General features: G+C 41.0%; 2 protein-coding genes across 3 annotated transcripts in view; one reads left to right on the top strand and one right to left on the bottom strand.

Annotated features, from left to right (window-relative positions):
- Positions 1–1,068: 1,068 nt before the first annotated feature.
- On the bottom strand, positions 1,069–16,966 carry PRELID3A (PRELI domain containing 3A). Of its 2 annotated transcripts, none has more exons than XM_074944667.1 (6): positions 16,668–16,959; positions 11,264–11,432; positions 10,792–10,881; positions 9,769–9,839; positions 9,569–9,671; positions 1,069–2,726 (listed from the first exon to the last, which is right to left on the bottom strand). In XM_074944667.1, the coding sequence occupies exons 1-6, from the start codon at positions 16,697–16,699 to the stop codon at positions 2,607–2,609; spliced, it is 585 nt and encodes a 194-aa protein (XP_074800768.1). In that variant the 5' UTR covers positions 16,700–16,959; the 3' UTR covers positions 1,069–2,606. The 2 variants fall into 2 exon arrangements, with proteins under 2 accessions (XP_074800768.1, XP_074800769.1); XM_074944668.1 differs by lacking the exon at positions 1,069–2,726 and adding an exon at positions 6,457–7,716 and having other exon boundaries at positions 16,668–16,966.
- A 74-nt stretch (positions 16,967–17,040) lies between these two features.
- The window catches only part of AFG3L2 (AFG3 like matrix AAA peptidase subunit 2), a 42,441-nt gene continuing 37,996 nt past the window's right edge, over positions 17,041–21,485 (top strand). Inside the window, exon 1 of the mRNA XM_074944666.1 lies at positions 17,041–17,202. Coding sequence (XP_074800767.1) covers positions 17,083–17,202 — 120 coding nt within the window. The 5' untranslated portion in view covers positions 17,041–17,082. The remainder of the gene's footprint in view (positions 17,203–21,485) is intronic.

Raw genomic sequence — 21,485 nt, 5'->3', positions numbered from 1 at the left:
TGTGGAGTAGCCCAAAAAGTGTGTGTCTGAAGCAGACTGGAAGGGGCAGCACCACTGGCTGTCCTACAAGAGCTAATAAGGAGAGGTAGGATGGGACAGAAGCAGTCATATGCAAGACTGGAAGGTGCCAAGTAGCAAATGCTGCAGGGGTAGTGATAGCTGTGTTTTAATATCTGCAAACTGATTTTAAGGCTACCCTAAGCAATAACTCAGGCTTAACTTAGCAGCAGCATTAGGCACAATACAAGGGCGATCAGCAAACTGGAAGGGGCTAAGAGAGTCTGACAGGTCTGGAGGCATTGTTTACACTGCAACAAGAAACACCCATCAGCTGGCCCATGTAAGCTGAATCAGGCTTGCAGAGCTATAAAACTGTACTACAGATGTCTGGGCTCAGACGGGAGCCTGGACTCCAGGACTCTCAGGATGTAAGGGGTGAATGTCTATGGTACAATTTTATAGCCCTGTAAGCCTACTTGAGCCATGGGTGTTTTACTGCAGCATAGCCACACCTGCGCATTTAACACTTCCCACGAACAGTCATATGTTGGAATGTTGTACTACTACAACGTTCCCCAAGTCAGTCACACCTGCTTTATCTCATTTGCACAACTGTGGCCGTTGTGTCTCACTCGTATGTGCCAGGATGGAATGGCAAGGTAGGAGCTGACAACGTTTTTTGCAACTAGACCTTTCTGCATCCCCCCCCGGAAAGGACATCATGTAACACTTAGCCAGCGAACTCACTTCAGCTAACATGTCAGTATTATGCAGGATGTCCTTGTCCTTTGGAGAAAGACCACCTCTTCAGAACTAAGGCCTGGGCATAGTGTCTGTTTCATACAGGGAACATCCGAGGTCGATGTGAAGACAAAAAGGTAAATATTTCCTGGGTTCTGAAAAGCTAAGATTAATTCTTATCCAAACAAAAAAAAATTTTTTTTTTTAAAATAGAAATATTTTCTTGGTAGGAAAGCGTACTTTGATAGTTTCAGACCTACCTCTTAGTTTAAAAGAGGACAATGCAATTACCAAAATACATAGGTTTTCCACCAAACTAGCATTGTATTTTAAAGCACTCCAATCAAAGCAAGTTATGGAACAATTATTTATTTTTACCATAAAAAAAATTTTAAATTTTTACTCAAAGGTAGTTTTCTAAACCATTTGTTCTGTTTGCACAAGGAATCAAGTCTTTGCAACAGACCGTTTCTTTAGCCTTTGCATGCGCACACAAAAAAATTCCAATTCTTCAACAAATCAAAAATTTACCTTCAGTTGAAGGCTGCATCTGAAACTTATGCAGCTTTCAAACACTCATTTCTGTATCCATGCCAAAGCAAGGTCAGTACCTTTAACAGTTTTGGATTTCATACTTTTTGGAAAGCAATCCAACTTGTTTTTCTGCAAATATTCTACTGTATAGGTGTTACTGGATTTTGCAATCTTGTTTTCCCCGACGGACAATGAAGGACTACAACCAGAAACATTTAAATGAGCCTAAAAATGATTACTCATGCCAACCTGACAAAAATATTGTTAAAAATGTAAATTAAAGATTAAACACAAAAACATGGAAAGCTCTGGAGGGGAAAAAAAATTTCTAGAGAAAGCCAATTCTGCTTCTCTTTTTTTTTTTTTTTTTTTTTTTTTTTAAGTACTCCTAAACTTTACTCCACAGAGTGGATCTGAGTTTCTGCCGAGTCTTCATGATATCTTTGTTTGTGGCACAAGAAACAGTAGTTAAGTGTTACAATCTGAAGCAACAAAGATACTCTTCATTCAAATCACCTTATAAAAAGTTGCATTTAGAAGTCAATAGTTTTCCAATGCTTTCCATGGAGGTATCAGCTGCTCTTCCAGAAGAGGGGGAGAAAAAGACTAGAACCAATGAATAAATATTACAAAAATAAAATCTTCTATCCCCACAAAGTCTAACTAACTAAAAATCTATATTCACACCTAAATTCTCACTGCATCTGTCAGATGTTTGTATCCAAACATCCAAGACACAAATCACCTGTGTATCACATTCAGACACTGCATTTAACAATGCAAGAGGCAGTACCATCATGCAAGAACTAGCTTTTCAGATAACCTGAGTAAATAGGTCCATCACTTTACAGTGTGTCACTTTTCGTTATTTTGCTTCGGCAGCGAAGACTAACACTAGATTCAGTGCTTTTATACCCATCTGCCCTTCATAAAATATAGCAGCTGCTCGCTTTAAAGAAATTCTTAATAAATATATGTACACACTTTTTTTAAAGTGAGCACAAAAAACAGATGGTAGAAGGTAGAAGAAACCTACTAGTTACCGCCTTTATAAAAAAGCACATTTTGGCATTTTTAAGAATTGCCAGAAAGATTTTGTTTCAATTGGCTACAGCACATAGGGTTATTTAAATGAAAATAAAGGAAAGCATAAGAGCTCATGTTAGTCTTCACTGGTCAAATAAGTTGATATGGAGCCTAGAAAGATCTAGAAAAATATTTTTCTCGAGTTCGGACATTCCTATGAACATATAAAAGTCTGGTGTTAGCCATAGAAAAAAGATCTAAGAAAATAAAGTTATTCTGTCGCAGTTCCTTGGTGTTATGTGGCCTCAGTTCTCTGCTGCTGATGCCGCTGCCATTCCAGATTTCATGCTCACCCGCGTTGATGATGTTAACTCCTCAAACTCTGTGTTTAGTTTGCCGATCACCCATTCCAGGGCATCTCGACCCTGTCAGAAAAAGACATGAATTTAGTATCAAAATGGATACAAGGCCACTTAAAATTAAAGCTTCAATATCTTTCCTGTGTCAGACTTCAGAACTGCTCTAAAGGAAACCAGTTTTTCATTATTGGGGTTTTATGTTGAGGTTTCAAGTTTTTACTGAAGCTTCATTAAATGGAGTGTTTGCACAACCTTCATCTTATGTGCAAAAAGTTTGTGCCACACCGAAGTGAGGTTATGGGAAAAGAGGGTCTATGTAAAATTACTGGTTACTTTAACAATAAGGATATTTTTACCATTTGCTTTCTCTGTTAGCATAGTAAAGCCAACACATATACTGAGACTAAGATAGATTCTAGTCCAGCTGATGCATCAGAATTGTTAAGAAATTTACATTTGGAGAATTTTTGATTATTGAAGATGAGAGCCAGGAAGAACCAAGCTGGACTTTCAGGTTAACTCAGTAGTTAGTTAAGGAAAACAAACAAAAACAAGAAGACAGACATTCTACTTGTCAGAACAAAATTTGATCAGAAAGTGACTGTAGGAAGGGTATCATGGAGTTCTAAGATCATGGATGAGTCACTTTTCCAGCATATACTGGGCTATGTTTTTTAAACGGCAACTAAATTTTCTGTCACCCTGCCCTGTTCCCTCCTACTCTTAGGATATTTTAGGAAGGCCTCAGAGAAAACAAAGTGCTGTAACTAAGAGCAATTAAAAACTTAAATATAAGTGTGCAGCTCCTTTATTTTAATTGGCCACATAGAATGTGCACTGCCCAGTTTTGTGAATTCATGTAAGAGACTTATTTGACATGCTTAACTTGCTGGACTCTAGTCACACCCTTACTGAAGATTAGCTTTAAAATGAGAAATTTCTAGCCTAGAGTTGGGTACAACTTTTATTTCCTTAATCAAAAGTACTGGAGTTTAGGGCTTTTAAATTCCATTTACGCAGAGTGAGAAGAAGTTTTGCTCATGTACATAGGCCAAGTGAGACCAGGGAGACACTGGCCTCTGTCTGGCGGGGAGGGGAAAGGAAGGCCACAAAACCTCTCAAAACACTACTACTTTAACAGGAAAGGTCAATGCAATTAGGGTGCCATGGGGAATATTTGGTAGGTGCAGGGACCCAGGCATTTCCTTAAGAGCAAGGGGATGAAGGCAGCAGCACCCTGTAAAGTTGAGGACTGGGGTAGAACTGATTGGGGAGGTGGAATTTAATTTATTTGGGCGACAGAACAGACCAAGGGAGGTGTTATTATTTAAGAGGACAGAAGAAGTAATTTTTTCCAGGGGATTTAAGATACGTGGATGGAAATTCAGTATGCATGGATTTGAGGGCATGGTGGCACAGGTACTTTCCCACCTGCATATCAGGCTTAGTCTTCAAGCAAGCGTCAGAAGCTTTTCAAGTGTTCTTGGAGAGAAGTAAAAATCAAGCTCACCTTAACCTCTTACATCATTACTACCACAAAAGGCATCCTCTAGAGACTCAGTGGTTTTCACTGGACATACTGTCCTGTTCTTACTATTCTTATCCATTAACTCTTCACTTTACCACCCACACATACACCCTAATGAATGAAACAGCTGGATTAAAAGTACTCAGTTCATTCTAAAATGCATTCTAGGAAGAGATACTACTAGGTCTGGTTAGACAGTGCAGAATACAGGATGGCACCCAAATGAGCGGATATCAGATGACAGGATTCCTCAGAACAATATTTCAGTAAGAACTGAACTCTTGTGACACAGGCAGCTCAGCAAGAAGCACCAGAATGTACGCTATGTGATTGAGTCATTAGCTTTACAAACTGCAATGCATGCAAACAAGTTCAATAGCTGGGGGATATTACTAATGCAGGAAGAAAGAGGGTGTTACCCCCTAAGAGAGCACTATATGTATACTTGTTACAGTGTATATATATATATTTTTTTAAAAGGAGTCCCTATCCCACGGTCTCCTCTTCCCTAACCAGTGGGAACTAGAGTGGATGCACATTCAAATAACTAGTCAGTCTTTTTCAAGTTAAGAAAAATAAAAGACTGCACAAGTTTAAAATGCTATTTCCATTTAGCCTCATTGAAAGAAAATGGATTGTGAAATAGGAGGCGGCATCTTCAATCACCAGGAAGAACACGCCAAGTTTAGAAACAAAGCCCTTTGTTATCCAAATGCTATATTGAGTTATCAATGTTTATGTTACAGTTAGCAGTCAGTATTTGCTAGGAATTGCCCACACACTAGTAAACAGTCCCCATCCTGAAAAGATTTTAAAGTATTAAAAACAAACTCATAGAATCAAAAATTCTCATTCCTGAGCCAAGACCAAGCATGAGAAATTTCAGTTCTTACAAAAAGTTAGTGGATTCGAAGTTAGCATTTTTAATGGAGTGCCACCAACATGTTAAAGGGACACCAACTTGCATATTTTTGGTTTGGCTAATTAAAACTGAATTTTAGTCAGAGCAACCCTTATTCTTCTTCAAAGTCGTCTTTTTCTCCCCAGCTTCCCTGCTGATACTTAGTAGGCCCAAGGGCCACACCAAACTCCTCATTCTCCTCCTCCTCCCCCCCAGCCTGTTTCCCCTCTGTGCACACAGTTACCACTTCAGTTTGTTTTGCTGGTACTATTGCTGGCAAACTTTCTCACAGGGTATAGGGAAGCATGCATGCGAGCTACAACAGAACAGTGCAGGCTGCTACATGCAACAGGAAATAAATGCATTACAAAATAGTGTAACTGACTCAACTGTCATATTCACAGAGATTAGAGGGGAAAAGCAAACAAACAAAAAAAACAAACCACAACTCTTTCCCCCAATGTTAGGTGTTAGAAATAACCCCAGGTACAAGCTTTTCAGACTGAAAAGCTATTTTTCAAGTTACTTTCCTTTTAGTTACAAGGTCGCTAATATACAAAACACTGAAAGGAAACAAGTAACACATTTAAAACACTAAGAATGTTTAAGTCTGATCATATAGACAGTAGACTTTTATTAGCCAAAAAGTTAGCCAGCATCTTTTGGGTGGGACTCAAATCCACAAAATGCCTTCCAAGGATTATAACCAGTAAATCATTCAAAGTAGGTTTGTTGGTTTTCCAAAACAAATACAATCTGAGGTATTTTCTCGCAGCTCTGGAAAAACTGCTTAAATCCCTATAAAACTTAAGCATCAGTGCACTATGCTGACATGGTAAATTTCAGAACAATTCTCCAGTGGAATCTAAGTTAATAAAGCTTCACCTCTACAATTTCTTTTAAAATTAAGGACCTGGGCAGTTCTACTCAGTGAAAGGAAAACAGAATCTGACAGAGGATTGGAGTGTATATTTTTACATTATTTTTATTTATATATAAAAATGTATTTAATACAATTTTATTTAAGTCCTACATTATATAGGCAAGCACATTCATAACCAAGCATGCACATTACATACGTTACCACTACATTATGCTTTCAATATTAGGTCAAATACTGGGTATAAAGATCTATTATATCTTGGATAATTGATAGCAGACTGACTACTCCAGTTGAAGTTTTTTTGGAGAAGACAAAGCTTAATGGTTTGTCCAACTCAAGAATTCAGTGGAATGAAAAGTAAACTTGAAAGCACATAGCCAGCATCTGCTAATTTTATAAGGCACACACACACACACACCCCCCACCCACCCTCCCCCCAAAAATAAAGGAATGAAGGAGAAGAGTTATGAAAAAAGGTTTGGGGATTTTATCATTGGAAGTTTGTGTTTTCAGTACAGGAATGACAGAGTTGAGCTAGGCTAGCTAATGGAAGGAAAGGTGAAGAGAACTATTTACTGTCCAGCATTAAACTATGAAAACTGTAACCACTCCTTTCAGCCTTGAAGTCTGAATATGAAAGAAAGCAGCACTTCCTACCATGAACAAATGGAAATACATCTGAAAGTTAAATTTTAAATAGTCATGTTGCTTAAAGAAGGTCATTTGTAACAGCAGCAAGCCAGGAAACCAATTTAAGATGCTAAATGAGATTCTTACTGCAACAATACAGCTCAGTGGTTTGAGCATTGGCCTGCTAAACCCAGGGTTGTGAGTTCAATCCTTGAGGGGGCCATTTAGGGATCTGGGGCAAAACTTGGGGATTGGTTCTGCTTTGAGCAGGGGGTTGGACTAGATGACCTCCCTTCCAACCCTGATATTCTATGGTTCTATGAATTCATCAGAGTAAAATATGTTCAGCTTTAACCTAAATTTTAAATCACCAACAGAAGCTGCCACTCCCCACCTTCCCAATCTACCTCTTAAAAGTCTAATAAAAAGGAGGAGACCAGGTCAATTCCTGTCACGGAAGACAAAGCAAGTAGCGATAACTCTGTGCTGAAAACTATTCTTGTTAGGCACCCGTTTTGAGAAAACCAACCCTAAACACATTAAGTGCACTTCTGATCCATTTTTATAATAAGGCTGATTCCATTAACCAAACATTTTTTGGTTAATTTCTTTAGATAACTGTTCTTATCTAGTCAAATTTAATTGACCAAGCTGGAGTGGGCCCCTATTAAAGAGTGACATTTTCACATGCTTAGGTACCTGCAGTAATCTATCATATACATGTAAAAGAGGCAATAGTATGGTACAAAAGCACTGCAGTACATGTAGAAAAAACTAAGGTCTGCCCTTCACTGATGTAGTGGATTTGGGCTACTTGACCCATTCTAGGTCGCAATAAAAAAAAAAAAATGAGACATACATGATTCTAGTATTATGAGAACAAGCTTCCCATTCTTGTATGTAACTGTGATTACAATACATGCAAGCTAATGTACATATATATAAAAAACATCACAACAGTCCATGCACACATTTGCTAGAAAGCTGAAATGCTGTACCGAGATAGTGAATGCCGGAGTTACCACTAGTTAGTACAAACTGCAGATGTAGAGAGAGACTGCTAGCTTAGAGCGCTTTCAGAATTTTGAATTATCCATTCAATAGCATCCCACCCCTGGAGTAACACAGAAAAGATTAATACATGGCACAAAATTCATCTTTCATCATTGTAGTATTCAGGTATCTGGCCTGCAATCTCAAACCCTCAAAGCAAAATTCAACATTTACGTCAGCATTTCAAGATACAGCAGAAAACACTTTCCAGCAAAGCTTTTGCCATCTCTAAGCAGACTTCTGAAAGCACAGAAACTCAATCTTGTGCTTCTGCGGTCACCACCTTCTTCAAAGTAGAGCTCCTTGTTAGTAATGAAAGGCCTGGAAACAGCACACACAAATTCCTGCCAAGTTAAGCATCTCTGAATGGACCTAGCAGCCTTAGAAAGGACAAGAAGGTATTGTTCCACTGTTTGACACTTGGCTACAAAGATGTTTAAGCGTTATATGGAAGAAGCCCTTTTCTAATTTGGCTTTCTATACATGCCAGACATTTTCTAAGTGGACTGTTGGTAAACCAAAGATTTAACTGCCCTTGAGAGTATCAGAGGATGGTGAGATCACAGCATGTACCCCATTACTCTACGTGGAATTGGAGAGAATTGTAAAAAGTTTAAGTGGAGAGATGTTTATGGCCACCGAACAAAAATACAATCTGCACCCTCAAAATTCAACTAGCCACTTTTTCTCCCTCGCCCCAAACCCTGCAATTCATCCACTTAAAGTGTGCTAAGGTTGGGGGTTATTTCTGCCAGTCTATCCCCTCACACCTTTACTATTGCCTCAGGGAAGTACAAAGCAGGGATGAAGCGAACATTCAGATTTCCTCCTCCTCCACCCCACTCTCCCCAGATATCCTTCCAACCAAGAAGGGCTGAATCATCAATCTAATGCTTGACATCAAGTGATGGAAGCAGCATCACGGTCTAGTGATATCCTACTTCCAGGGGAAAGGGGCTGGCCAAGGCACATACTACCTGGGATGGCATCAGGAAGTATGACTCAACCTGAAGTGCCACTACCCAAACAGGCCAACTCCCACTTCTATTTGTGCACCACATCCCACTCACCCTCACATCTGTCTCACTGCTCCCTCCTGCACTGTTTGTCCTTCCCATCCCTACACCTGACCTACGCTCTGTCACACCACATTCATTTCAGTCTGCTGCTCTTCCTCCAGCTGGTACTAGTGGAGAGGTACCGGTGTGATCCTCTATTGATTTCTAGTAGTGTGAGAGCAAGACTTAGTGCCCCTAACAGTAGCAAATAACCACTCCCAAAGCCCTATCTGGAGTGTGAGCAGTACTTTGGGATGAACAAAGCTCTTTTTCTATGCTTTGCAGATTAACACAAATTGGGGAATTTACTTACAACAGGGGGTATACAAGTTGGCCTAGGTTCCTTTCCTTCTTATCGAAAAGATCAGGTCATTTAATCTCTGTGCAGAACTGCTTGTATTAAACTAAGCTGGATGATTTCAGGTCATAGGCAAAGGGACGGCGCACATAGAGTGCAATGGGCAGATAAGAATTTGAACAAATGAGACTGTGCTCAGCACAAAGCCTGCAATCAGTGTGAGCGGTGTTGGATTTTGTGAATTCATTTGCCATTCAGTCTTTATAGACATCTTTGCTGGTAGCCTTTTAAAAACTCTGAACTGTGACATGAGCGTTTAAGAGCTGCTTGGGTAACAGTCTCTAACAATAGGAACATTACAGACAGGTTAGCATGCATTTAAAAACTAATTAACAAGTATTGCATTTCTTGCTTCTGGTGACATTTACAGGAATACCACAAATTTAATGATTAAAAATAAAAAAGTTACACACTTAGAGTCCAATCCTGCAGATTTGAGCCTTAAGCATGGTATTCAGCAGTACAAGCGCCCAAGAATTATTGCCACAAAAGCATACCTTTCTAGCATTGGAGGATATTGTGTTGGCCATTAAACTTTCCAAATAACTACTCAGGCTAACGCCTTTTACAGTAATAATTGCTTCTTGAGTTAGCACAGTCCTGCAATGGAAGACATAAAATAAAGCTTATTGGTACAAAAAAGGAGCAATATACCCTCTCTCAGGAAGAAGCAGACAGACCCCCGACCTCAACTTACTTTTCTGGGTTTTCAGGATGAGGCGTGTAGATCAATCTCTCATCAACTGACACCAAATTTGTTAGAGTAATCTTAAAAACAAAACACACACAAATCCTCAGGGTTTTCTCCTCTTTGCGGTTTCCTCTATCAGCAATTCAGTAGCACCAACTGGTGCTTCATTATCCTCAACAGCAGAAAACAGGCCAGTTACTGTACTTTGTAACAGCACAATTATAATGGTCAATAATAATAGAGAGGTGGTTTGTCTTCTCCTATTGCAAATCCAGTTACAGCCAGGTAACCTTTGCCTTTCACTAGGTCTCTCTATATTCCATGTTGTCCAACATGATTCAGGTAGCTTTTCAATAACATTTGTGAATGTTGAACCAAGTCTGAACTTCAGTATGTTTGCAATGGCAAGCTTTTTAATCCAGGCTCTTGAGGAAAATAAGCAGTCTTACCAATCACACACAAAACATGTATTTAGGAAAGTCCCTAAGCCTACATTTACTGTACAAAGACAAGACTCTTACTGAGATCTTCCATTTAAAACTTGATAAGCTTGAAGGACATTAGAATACAACATAACAGTCTGCATATTTCAACAAGATTAAAGATTTGCAATATAGTTCTAAATTTATTTCTGCTGCTGTTTAGTGAAAATTTCTTTGGCCAGCATATTTTATTCTCTAATACATGAGTTTGTCATTTCTGCTTTCTCAGAAGATGGTTTCACCTGACGTCAAAGTTACACCCACACAAATATTTTATATTGCCTACATATTTAAAGTTGCTTACTCATACAAAGAAGCAGTCAACAGCAACTGAAAAGGGAAATGTTATTTAGCAAATTGGCAACCCAGAAAAGCTTCAAACCATCCAGTTCACATTGAAAATGTTGGGGCTTTGTTTGACAGCAGTGAGTGCAAGCTTGTGCATTTCTAAAAGCAAAGCTTCCTTTTGTATTGCAAATAAGCAGGCGGTTGTTCTATTCTCCTACAGCCATTACCAAAAGCTTCCTGACCTCACTTAGTCACTTACATTGGTGGAGCAGAGTTCCATTTTCTTTTTTACTGGATCTACCACTGAATGTTCTTTAATGTATGTCAAAGTCCTACTTGTTCCCAAAATCTAGAAGACAAAACATTCTATTTAAATATTCAACATGACATCAGCGTAAATTACAAAAGGTGTTCCAAATTACTACTTTTACATATTTATGTTGTGGTTGTACATGACCCCCCTGATCAGGATCAAGATCTCAACATGCTGAGTGCTAGGCAATCACACAAAGGGACAGTCCCTGCCTGGAAGATACCACAATTGAAATTTGATTAACATTTCAGGAAAAACTGCAACGCATTCACGGCAAGAGATGTACTGCTATATTATTACACTTTTCCTACGATTTCTGGAGAAGATGTTTCCTATCAATTCAGAGTTGAGATCCCAGAGGATGAAGTGTTTAGATGCATTACATTGTCAGTTACTCATTCAACTTATAAAAACATACCGCTTTTACAATACTTGGTAGTCCCCACTCTGTGCTGAGAAGTCGATGACTATGTAACCTTCCCTGGTTATCAAGGCTTCTGTCTATCACATCTACTCCTACCACACATGGATTCATGGGATTGGGGTATTTTCTCATAGCAGCTTTGATAACTGTATCCCATGGGTGTCTAGGGGGAAAAAAAGACAGTATTTATACATTTCATTAACAATATTCATCTAAGATCAAATGAGTGGTGCAGACTTATCTGGGGTATTGGGTGAAGTACTGGTCACCTCGCATCAAAAACAAATATTGCTGAATTAGAGGGGGGCTCAGAAGGTCTATTAAAATAGTTAGGGGCATGGAAGAATTTTTACATGGAAAGATTAGAGAGACAGATTGTCATGTCTCCTCTTATTTGTTTACCTGGAAAGGAAACAAGGTACATAAAATGAGAAAGTTATAGTGAGATAGACAGGAAAAACAGAAGCTCCTGATCTAACACAAGAACAAGGTGACATTTACTGAAGTTAAAAGATGGCAAATTCAGAACAATTAATAGGAAATACTTTTCCATGCAACATGTAAACAGTAGAGCTCACCACCAAAGGACACTGAAGCAAAAAGGAATAATAAATATCTAGGTAATGCTAACAAATTTTGGAAGCAATGTTAAGCCTCATGCTTCAGGATTTAAACCAATCTCTAACTATTTGGGATTATAGGAAACCTAGTACATGGGGCAGATCATCCCACATGCACCTACTGTGTGGCTTTGGCACCTTCTCTGAAGTATCTGGTACTGGCCACAGTCAGATACAAGAGAGACAAGACTGCACTAGATGAATGATGGGTTTGATCCAGTATGGAAATTCTTCTGTTCTTAAACAATACTGACAGTGTTGAAAGAATACCTGATAGTTTGTGTATGTGTACTTTGTATTGCATACATATTATACATGATCAACCTGTTCCAAAGTGATTGTTGATTGTCTAACTTGAGAACTATTAAAAAGGGTGAAGCTGGAACGGGCTGAGTTATAGATAATAGGTGCTTGATAAATGATGTTTGTTCTAGCAATATGGTGTTAATATAAGCTTTACCTAAGAGTAGAAGAGACAAGGTGGATGAGGCACTCTCTATTTGAGCACAAGCTTTCGTGAGCTACAGCTCACTTCATTGAATGCATTGCACCTGAATGAAGTGAGCTGTAGCTCACGAAAGCTTATGCTCAAATAAATTGGTTAGTCTCTAAGGTGCCACTAGTACTCTTTTTTTGCAGATACAGACTAACACGGCTGCTACTCTGAAACCTGTCTTTTATTGAGCCAACTTCTATTGGTGAAAGAGACAAGCTTTCAAGCTTACACAGAGCTCTCCTTCAGGTCTGGGAAAAAGAGACCGTGTAAGCTCAACAGCTTGTCTCTTTCACCCAATAAAAGGTATTACCTCACCCACCTTGTCTCTCTAATATCCCAGGACTAAAACGGCAAACTGATTTATGAGGTCATGTTCTCCAAACTAAAGCTGGCCTCCTTGAAAATTTCTTTTAATGTTCTAGGGTTATGGAGACTGGTACTCGCCTTACCTTCAGCTCTTGCTATTCACATATAAAGGCCGCCCTGTACTAGATTAGCAAAGTGACAGTGTCAGGAACACATTCCCCCTACACCCTCAGCAGCCTCTGAACTAACCACCATATTCCCCCAGATCTTTATCAAGATTTCTTTAACAGTTTTGCTTCATCTAAACTAGTAGACCAACCACTGAAAGCCAAATACAGCGGAGGTCTGCTACCCACAGACCTGCTACTGTCTGCAGTAGGATTCTCTCATTTTGTAAATCAGCTGTTACTTCACAGAGCAAGCTCAAGTCCAGCTAAACCAACACAATCTACAGTAGTTTCTCTCAGGTATTTTCTCCACTCAAGTTTTCCATATTACTAACACTTGTTCAGCTCCACTGCTGTTAGCAACTGTGGCTCTGCAGTGGAAAAAAAATTTTAGGGAATAAAAGACAAGTGCAGGCACCATGCAAAAGATGTTGCTATGTGGAGGTGTTAAAACCCTTACAAGAATAAGCATTGCAACAGTAAATTTTATATAACTGACTACTGTTTTTGTTTAGCATAGTCAGGACCTCCAAGGCAAACAGCCTTATGTCATGTTCTGAAGTCTTGAAAGTCAGCTCCTAAGGCCCAGCTTTCCAAGGTCAGTAACAAGGTTCTCAGAGGCTCTAACTTTTGAAGTCACTCCCCTCAATGCCAGAATTTGATTTGATGTTTGTTTCATTCCAACTTCTGACTAAACAGTATTTTATCTTTTTTATTGGAGATGTTTAAATAGGTGAGGTTTCATAAAGAGTAAGATATCGAGTCATTCTGACACACACACACTTTGTTATAGGAGCTATATTAGATAAATAATGGAAAAGTGTTCTAGTTTTTAATTCGACTACAGCTTAACTCCCCCATGTAGGAAGGCATCTACAAGACATTCCTCTATAACTATACACACACAATAAAATGGAGTTTTGCAAACATCTCCAGCATGAACAGGAAAAACAAAATGGTCCTTCAACTTCAAATGGGGAAATATTTGCTTTAAATTAAAAAAAAAAAAAAATTGTTCCTTCCTCTATTCCTTGACCCTGCTCTCTACTAAAAGATATGCATGAACTGGTCTTCATATTATCTTCAGGAATTATGCAATGTAACATGAACATAAAACTAAGCATAAAGGTGATTAACAAAGGCAAGATGTCCTTGAAGACTTACAAGGAGCTAAAGGCCATTTTATGAATCTCTGATCTAACTACACTCACACACATTGCAGCATACAGTTTTGCAGGCCTCACATTCTGCAATCTAATTTTCACATAGCATCAAGAAAGTATTATGTCCCACAGATAACGGATTTTCAAGTCAAGCTCTGCAGTTGCTCAAAACAGAAATTGTGCCACACAAGAGAAAGCTTTATTAGCACCCACCTTTCATTATACACTCGAAGTTTTGGTTTACACATCATAACTTCAGCTGTCAAAACTTTGAGAGTAGATCTTTGTCCACATACCAAATGTACACCAGCTTATCTGAAGTAAATGTAGTTAAACCAGTACAAACCCCTATACTAAGAAAGTTTTGCAAAGATTTTAGATTCCTGCTAACATCATTCTAGCTTCACCTATGTTAGCAACTGCGAGAGCCCTAGCATAGGGGGGCTTTCAATGACATTTTAAACACTCTCTCTACACTGCAATAAAGTACCCACAGTTGGCCCACATCAGCTGACTGTGGGTCATGGGGCTTGGGCTATAAAATTGCAGTGCAGACTCCGCCCCCCTCATAGGGTCCCAGTACCCAGGCTCCAGCCCCAATGCCTACACTGCAATTTTATAGCTCTGCAACCGAAGCTAGAGTCAGTTGACAAAGGCCAACCGTGGGTATTTTACTGCAGCGTAGACATAGCATGTCTAATTGACAGAGGGTCTGTGCCAGGCTAGATGACATGGCGCTTTAAACACAGATGGTACACCTACATTAAGGCTCCCAAATTTGCTAACACTGGTAAAGCAAGACTGAAGTTTCCAATAATGGGACATTTTTCAAATCCCTCCTCAAAACCCACTTCCATCAGCTTGGAAGAACTAGGTGGTGAAAAACACCACCACAAACAACTACAAGCTTCATCTGTGACTTCAGAGTCACATTCTGAACTTACTCTCCTCCTTCCCTCTCCCTCCTTGCCCCGTATCTCCTAGGTTTATCCAGTCTAGACTGTAGAGTCCTAGGAAGCAGGGACTATATCATATGTCTATACAGTGAGGCTATGACTTCAGACTTTAAAAACAAAAGTGAAACAAAAAACCCCCACAAGCTTATACCTACCAATCTGCGCCACAACATATATATAAACAAATGCAAAAAGGAAGCCGTTGTTTTGAAATGTCTAAGCCATCATCACTAAAGCTTCTAGCCTGTTATCTACAGATGTTTCCCAGTATGATGTGGCTAGACTTTGACACAAGTATTCCCATTCTATAACTTTGCTACCAATTATACAAAAGGAGAACTGTATGACACAAGCAGTTTTCAAATGTCATACGTAACCTTTTTTGCAGTTAAATGCTTCACTTATATGAAGAACAACATGAAATAAATGACAAAGTAAGTTATTAACTTTGAATGTTAGCAGTTCATTGACGATATTTCAAGGATTATTTAAAACACATTACCGCTTTAAAAAAGGGGGGGCGGGGGAGAGAAGAAAGAAACATACAATAACTCAGTTTTAATCTGTTTATACCCTTTAGGAGAATCAGCTACATCTGTGTTTGCTCTAATATTATGAAAGGTCATTTATGAATACTTATGCCTTAAGGCCAAATAATGTAATAGTTTTGTCAGTTTCATAACTCTGCCCTTTTGGAGTCCTATTTCCTGCATACCTTGGCAAACAGAAGACAGATGTGGAAACCTTTCACACTGCTTTCAGCCCTTGTCTATACGGGAAAGTTTCAGCATAATTTGGGGGGTGAATTTAAACCAATGTAGTTATACCAGCAGAACTCCCCAGTGGGCACTCATTCTATTATAAGAGCTTCTTTGGTGGTTGAGAAGTGATTTAAACTAAGGTGAAAAAAAGCCACTCTTTTACAGAATTAATAATGTCCACAAGGGGTCACATCAGTATTACCGGTAAAACTTCCCCATTAGAGAAGCCCTCAGTCACCTCTCTCACGTTGGTATGCAACATTTTGCACAGATCTCCATACTGCACTGCCACTAAGTGCACCCCCTTTGAACAGCAAAATGCAGGCCTCACTCAGTGGGAGCTGCGCACAATCTTAACTTTAACTACAAAAAGACCTCATGATCAGCTAGTTTCTCAGAGGAAAAAAAAGGGGGAGGACGGGGGGACTGCGCAATTGATGACACTTCCCGCAACCCAGACAATGGGGGAGACACCCAGTGGCAGCCCAGGCTGATAAGCGAAGTTAAGGCCACTGCAATAACTGCAGGTCATAGGTCGCACTTGGCACTTGTTCTCCGGAGGTCGGCGGGGTGCCGCAGAGACACAGCTGTCACCTGGCTCGGCCATCGAGCTGCGGGGTGACCTCGGGCGAGTCACAACCCGGCTCTGGGCCTCAGTTTCCTCAACTCAGAGCTAGGGATAAATGACGTTTCCCGGCCCGCGGGGTCAGGGCGCGGGTTGAGGGCTGGAGTATCATCGCGCCCGGGGGGGGGGCGTTCAGCCCAGTGACCGGCGGGGGCCCGCGGCAGGGAGCCCCGGCTCACACGCCGGGTCCCCACAGGCACAGACCGGCGTCTGGCTCGGTAAGGGCGGAGTCACAGGCCGGGGCCGCAGGAATCACCACCCCGCCTTCAAGCCTGGGGCCCGGCGCCTGCTGCCGCCAGCTTACCCGAACACGTGCTCCGAGCTCCAGATCTTCATGGCTCCGCTGCGGCACCCGAGCTCCAACGGCGACCTCGCGCTCGCTCTTCGCCGGGCTCCGGGCAAAGAAAGAGCCGGCTCAGCGGGGGAGGGGCCGTGACGCGCTCAGGGGGGGCGGAACAGACTGTGCCGGGCGGGCTCATGACTCACGCGCTTCCAACTGCCTCACGAGCGGGAGGGGCGCGCGGGACACCAGGAAGAAAAAAAAAACAAACCAACCCCGCCCCACCTTTAAATACGTCATTCCATCGCCCGCAGTCTCCTGCAGCCACGTGACCCCCCCCCCCCGCCGTCCGCTCCTGACGTGACGTGATGAGCTTGCACGCCGCCGTGGGGGTGGAGTTTGTGGCTGGCGAGTCGAGTGTCGGAGCGGCCGTTTGGCCATGGCGCACCGCTGCCTGCTGCTGTCGCGCGGCTCCTGCCGGCGCCGGGGCCTGCCCGGGGTCCTGACGCTGCAGCAGCTGCTCTCGGGCAGGGGCCCCTCGGGGACGGGGCTGGCGCAGGTGAGTGACACCGCGGTGCGGGGGAGGGGAGCCGGGGCAGCCGCTGTCGGGGGGGGAGGACGATCGCTCCCAGGCCTGAGAGTGGAGCTGGGGTGACCCGCCCTGGCGGTCCCGGTGACCAGCGTGCCCGGGCGCGCTCCCCAGGGCCAGCGTTTAACCCGCGCCCGGGGCCCGGCTCCGCAGGGGGCTGCTTTCCCCCGGTCAGGGCGCCCGAGATTCCTCGGTGCCCGCCGCGCAGGCCCTGGCGCCCCCGGGCAGAAACGATGCAGACCACGGCTGCATCGCGCCCTCCCCGGGGTCTTGCTGTTGGGTTTTGTCCTTGAGGAGCCGGGGATCGGGGTGCCCCGGCCCTTCGGCGTGTCCCTGCCAAGCGGGAGCTGGAGGTCGGTCTCTAGGGCATCAATGTTAACGCAAGGTGGGGGGTCATGGCGGGGGGTGGGGGGGAGAGCAGGGCCAGGAGGGCGCTGGACGCTCCGCTCAGCTCAGGGGATTCTGGATCCCTGCGAGCTGTTCGCAGCTCACCCGTAAGCCAAGGTGTTCTTAAAAAAAAAAAAAAAAAAAAAGTCTCCTGTGGTCACTTTAAAGGGAAGTGATGGGAATTGGAAGCTCACAGGTGCAAGCTTTAGGTTGCAGATTTGAATCTGGGCAAAGGCACAAAAATCACTGTCAGCCGATGGCTGTTCGGCTCTCGGGGAGATGGTGTGGAGCACAAAAGCTATCTGAGTGGTCAGCCTTATTCGTAATCCCATTGGATAGAGAGGGAGGATGATCTTGTGGCATGGCACTGGACAGGGACTGCATTTAGTTCCTGACTCTTCCACAGACTGGCTCTCAATCTTTCCAGACTACTGTACCCCTTTCAGGAGTCTAATTTATCTTGCAAAAAGAAAAGGAGTACTTGTGGCACCTTAGAGATTAACCAATTTATTTGAGCATCTCTAAGGTGCCTCAAGTACTCCTTTTCTTTTTGTGAATACAGACTAACACGGCTGCTACTCTGAAACCTAATTTATCTTCCATACTCCCAAGTTTCACCTCACTTACAAACTAAGACATAAAAATACAAAAGTGTCACAGCACACTGTAACTGAAAAACTGCTGACTTTCTCATTTTTACCATATAATTATAAAATAAATCAATTGGAATATAAATATTGTACTTACATTTCCATGTATAGTATATAGAGCGGTGTAAGCAAGTCCTTGTCTGTGAAATTTTAGTTTGTGCTGACTTCAGTAGTGCTTTTTATGTAGCCTGTTGTAAAACTAAGCAAATATCTAGATCAGTTGATGTACCCCCTGGAAGACCTCTGTGTATCCCCAGGGTATGTGTACTCCTGGTTGAGAACCACTGTCCTACGTGACCTTTGGCAAGTCGCTTAATGTCTCTTCCCCAGTTTCCTATTTGTGATGGGGGAATAGTTCACACTGTTGCTGCAAAGATACATGAATACTTATGAAATGCTTGGGATACTTCAGCATGAGGTCTGAAAGCCTTAGTCTATACTTCCATCTCTTGCCATAGTTTGTTTTAATTCTTAGTTTCTTTGTGCAGACTTTAGTGAGGCCTTAACTTTATCAGGACAGCTTTTTTAATGGTTTATTGTAGGCAATGCCACCGATCGTTAAGAAAGTTGAATACCTACTATTATTATTGGGTATAGTCTTACTCAAAATTGTGTGTTTTCCTTTTAAGAATTATATTAAGGAGGTAGAATATACATGATGATGAACATTAGAAATGTAATATCTTAATTAGAGTATCTTCAGTGGAAAGCATAATTTACAAGAAACTGAAGTAAACTGTGGAGATAACCATATGTAACAATGGGCTGTGCCTACCTTTATGTAAGCTACTCTGGTCTGCTGTGCCTGCCTTTATGTAATTTAGTTATACAGTACTGCATTTTCAAAGGATTAGTCTTTATTAGAAAGCTTCTACTTTTTTTTCCTAAACACTCTTATGCAGTAGCTGATGGTTGTCAGATAATTAAAAGGATGTCAGCTGGGTCCAATTTACATTGTTCAGTTTAAAACAGTGGCTCTTAACCTTTCCAGACTACTGTACCCCTTTCCGGAGTCTGATTTGTCTTGCATACCCCCAAGTTTCACTTCACTTAAAAACTAGTTGCTTACAAAATCAGACATAAAAATACCAAAGTTTCACAGAACACTCTGACTGAAAAATTGCTTGCTTTCTAATTTCTACCATATAATTATAAAATAAATCAATTGGAATATAAATATTTATACTTCAATTTTAGTGTATAGCATATAGAGCAGTATAAACAAGTCGTATGAAATTTTAGTTTGTGCTGACTTCACTCGTGCTTTTTACGTAGTCTGTTGTAAAAACTATACAGTATCTAGATGAGTTGATGTATCCCTTGGAAGACCACTGTGTACCCCCAGGGGTGCATGTTCCCCTGGTTGGGAACCACCAGTTTCGGACATTTTAAAAACATTTTTGAAGTTTTTTCCATGCAATAAATGTTGAGAACTAGTTGAGAACTAGTTGAGAACTAGTGTTCTTTTTATTTATTGATAATCTCTTGATTTTTGGGAAAAGATTCATTTTCTGTTGATGTAATTGAAAATGGTGATTTTCTGTGCTTCTTTTGTGTTCTTGGTAACTTTCTGTGGATTAGAATTGAGGATTTAGTGACTTTTTATCTTTTCTTTTTTGTATGGTGAAAAGTTCTGGTGCATGTCTTTTTAAATACCCAGCAATGCTGCCATTTTGTTTTGCAGCACAAGATTCTGAAGGAGAGAGAGCATGAGGCAGCATTTATTCAGTGCTACAGGTCTTGTATTTGTCTGACACTGTTAAATAGTGAGTAGAGTTGCATCACAGCCTTAATGTAAGTCAGGTATAAGCCTGACCTGTATGCTCTCTTCACCTCTCCATTGTGGACTATTTTATATCTGTGAGTGTTTTAGCAATATTGTTAAAAAATGCTCGTTGGGTATCATTATCTTTCCCTAAGATGAAGGTTCCTTGGAGCAATAAAGAATATTTACTTGCGTGTTTTTATTTATTTATTTTCAAATTCCTTTGTCATGGCAACTGTTTTATCCCCAGGATTGATAGGCTGGGCAGGGTCCCCCTGTATGGTTCATGAAATGGCCTAAATGTTTAGACAGCATGAAGGCAAAGTATGCTTCATTTGCTCTTTCTTCTTTCCCCCTTTGAAACACCTGAAAGGATCATATCATTTTAGGTCACTCTGGCATTCCATTTCCAGCTAACCTAAGAATAGTTTCCCTAAAAATAGCAACATGTGCTAAACTGAATTTCCGTGACATTTATTATACCGTAGTTATTAGCTTGAATGTGTAACATCTTGACTGTAATATTCCTTGATGAAGTAGCCTGGGCTTTTAGATTATGCAGATAAGTTCACATAGGAATTCTAATAACTGTTGAAAGTACTCAGGTGGGGGAGAAGGGAACTGAATTCATTTTTAAAATAATTAATTTTGGCACAGGTCTATAGTCAGTATAAACATGGGTACAATCAAGACTGTCTAGTGATTCAATGTAGGTGACTTTTACTTCCTTCTTTATAAAATATATTTTGTAACTCTTCCTTATGTGCGTCTTACCTGAGGCACTATTGGAGACATTTTAGCAACACAGTTTGTAGTCTGCAGAGATAAATACAGCAGCGTACTAGCTTTTCTGCTCTGGTCTGTCGCCATGCTATGGCATATTCCTAATCAACCAAGTCATAACACAGTTTAACCCCTATTCATGCTGGTTATAACCTGGTTTACCCATAAACAGTCTTAAACTATATGAACACAATTGTTTTCCGTGATTAGATGGAGCAAAAGTTGCTGAATATTCTTGCCTTTTGTTCAGTTACTCTGAATTTGGATCATGAATAAAATAAATAGTCTCCCCAGCAGACCTTCCTTAATTTTTGGTGTTTCAGGAAGAGAGGTAACATAGAAGAGAAGGTGAGCCAAAATTGTCAGACATAGTTTTCTTCTGAGTTTCACTGCTGCTTCTTTTATCACTTCCTTGTCCTTGAGATGCATGTAGATTATTGTCTCTACGCAAAAGAATAAATGGACACAAATTGGACATCAAGAATTGTAACATTCAAAAACCAGTAGGAGAGCACTGGACACTCAATAACAGACTTAAAAGTGGCCGTTCTTCAATAAAAAACTTCAAAAACAGACTTCAGCGAGGAACTGGAATTAATTTGCAAACTCGACACCATCAAATTAGGCCTGAATTAAAGACTGGGGGTGGCTGGGTCACTACAAAAAGT

Source organism: Natator depressus, chromosome 2, assembly GCF_965152275.1.
Source record: "Natator depressus isolate rNatDep1 chromosome 2, rNatDep2.hap1, whole genome shotgun sequence".
NCBI lineage: Eukaryota > Metazoa > Chordata > Testudines > Cheloniidae > Natator > Natator depressus.
This window is presented reverse-complemented; position numbering and strand designations above follow the sequence as displayed.

Bases quoted from the DNA above. Each gene is read 5' to 3' on its own strand.
- PRELID3A (XM_074944667.1), bottom strand. From the start codon at position 16,699: ATGAAGATCTGGAGCTCGGAGCACGTGTTCGG. The intron at 9,672-9,768 runs GTAAGTTGAGGT...CTTCCATTGCAG, and splicing joins CATCCTGAAAACCCAGAAAA to GACTGTGCTAACTCAAGAAG. The intron at 2,727-9,568 runs GTATGCTTTTGT...TTTTTCTGACAG, and splicing joins TATCCTCCAATGCTAGAAAG to GGTCGAGATGCCCTGGAATG.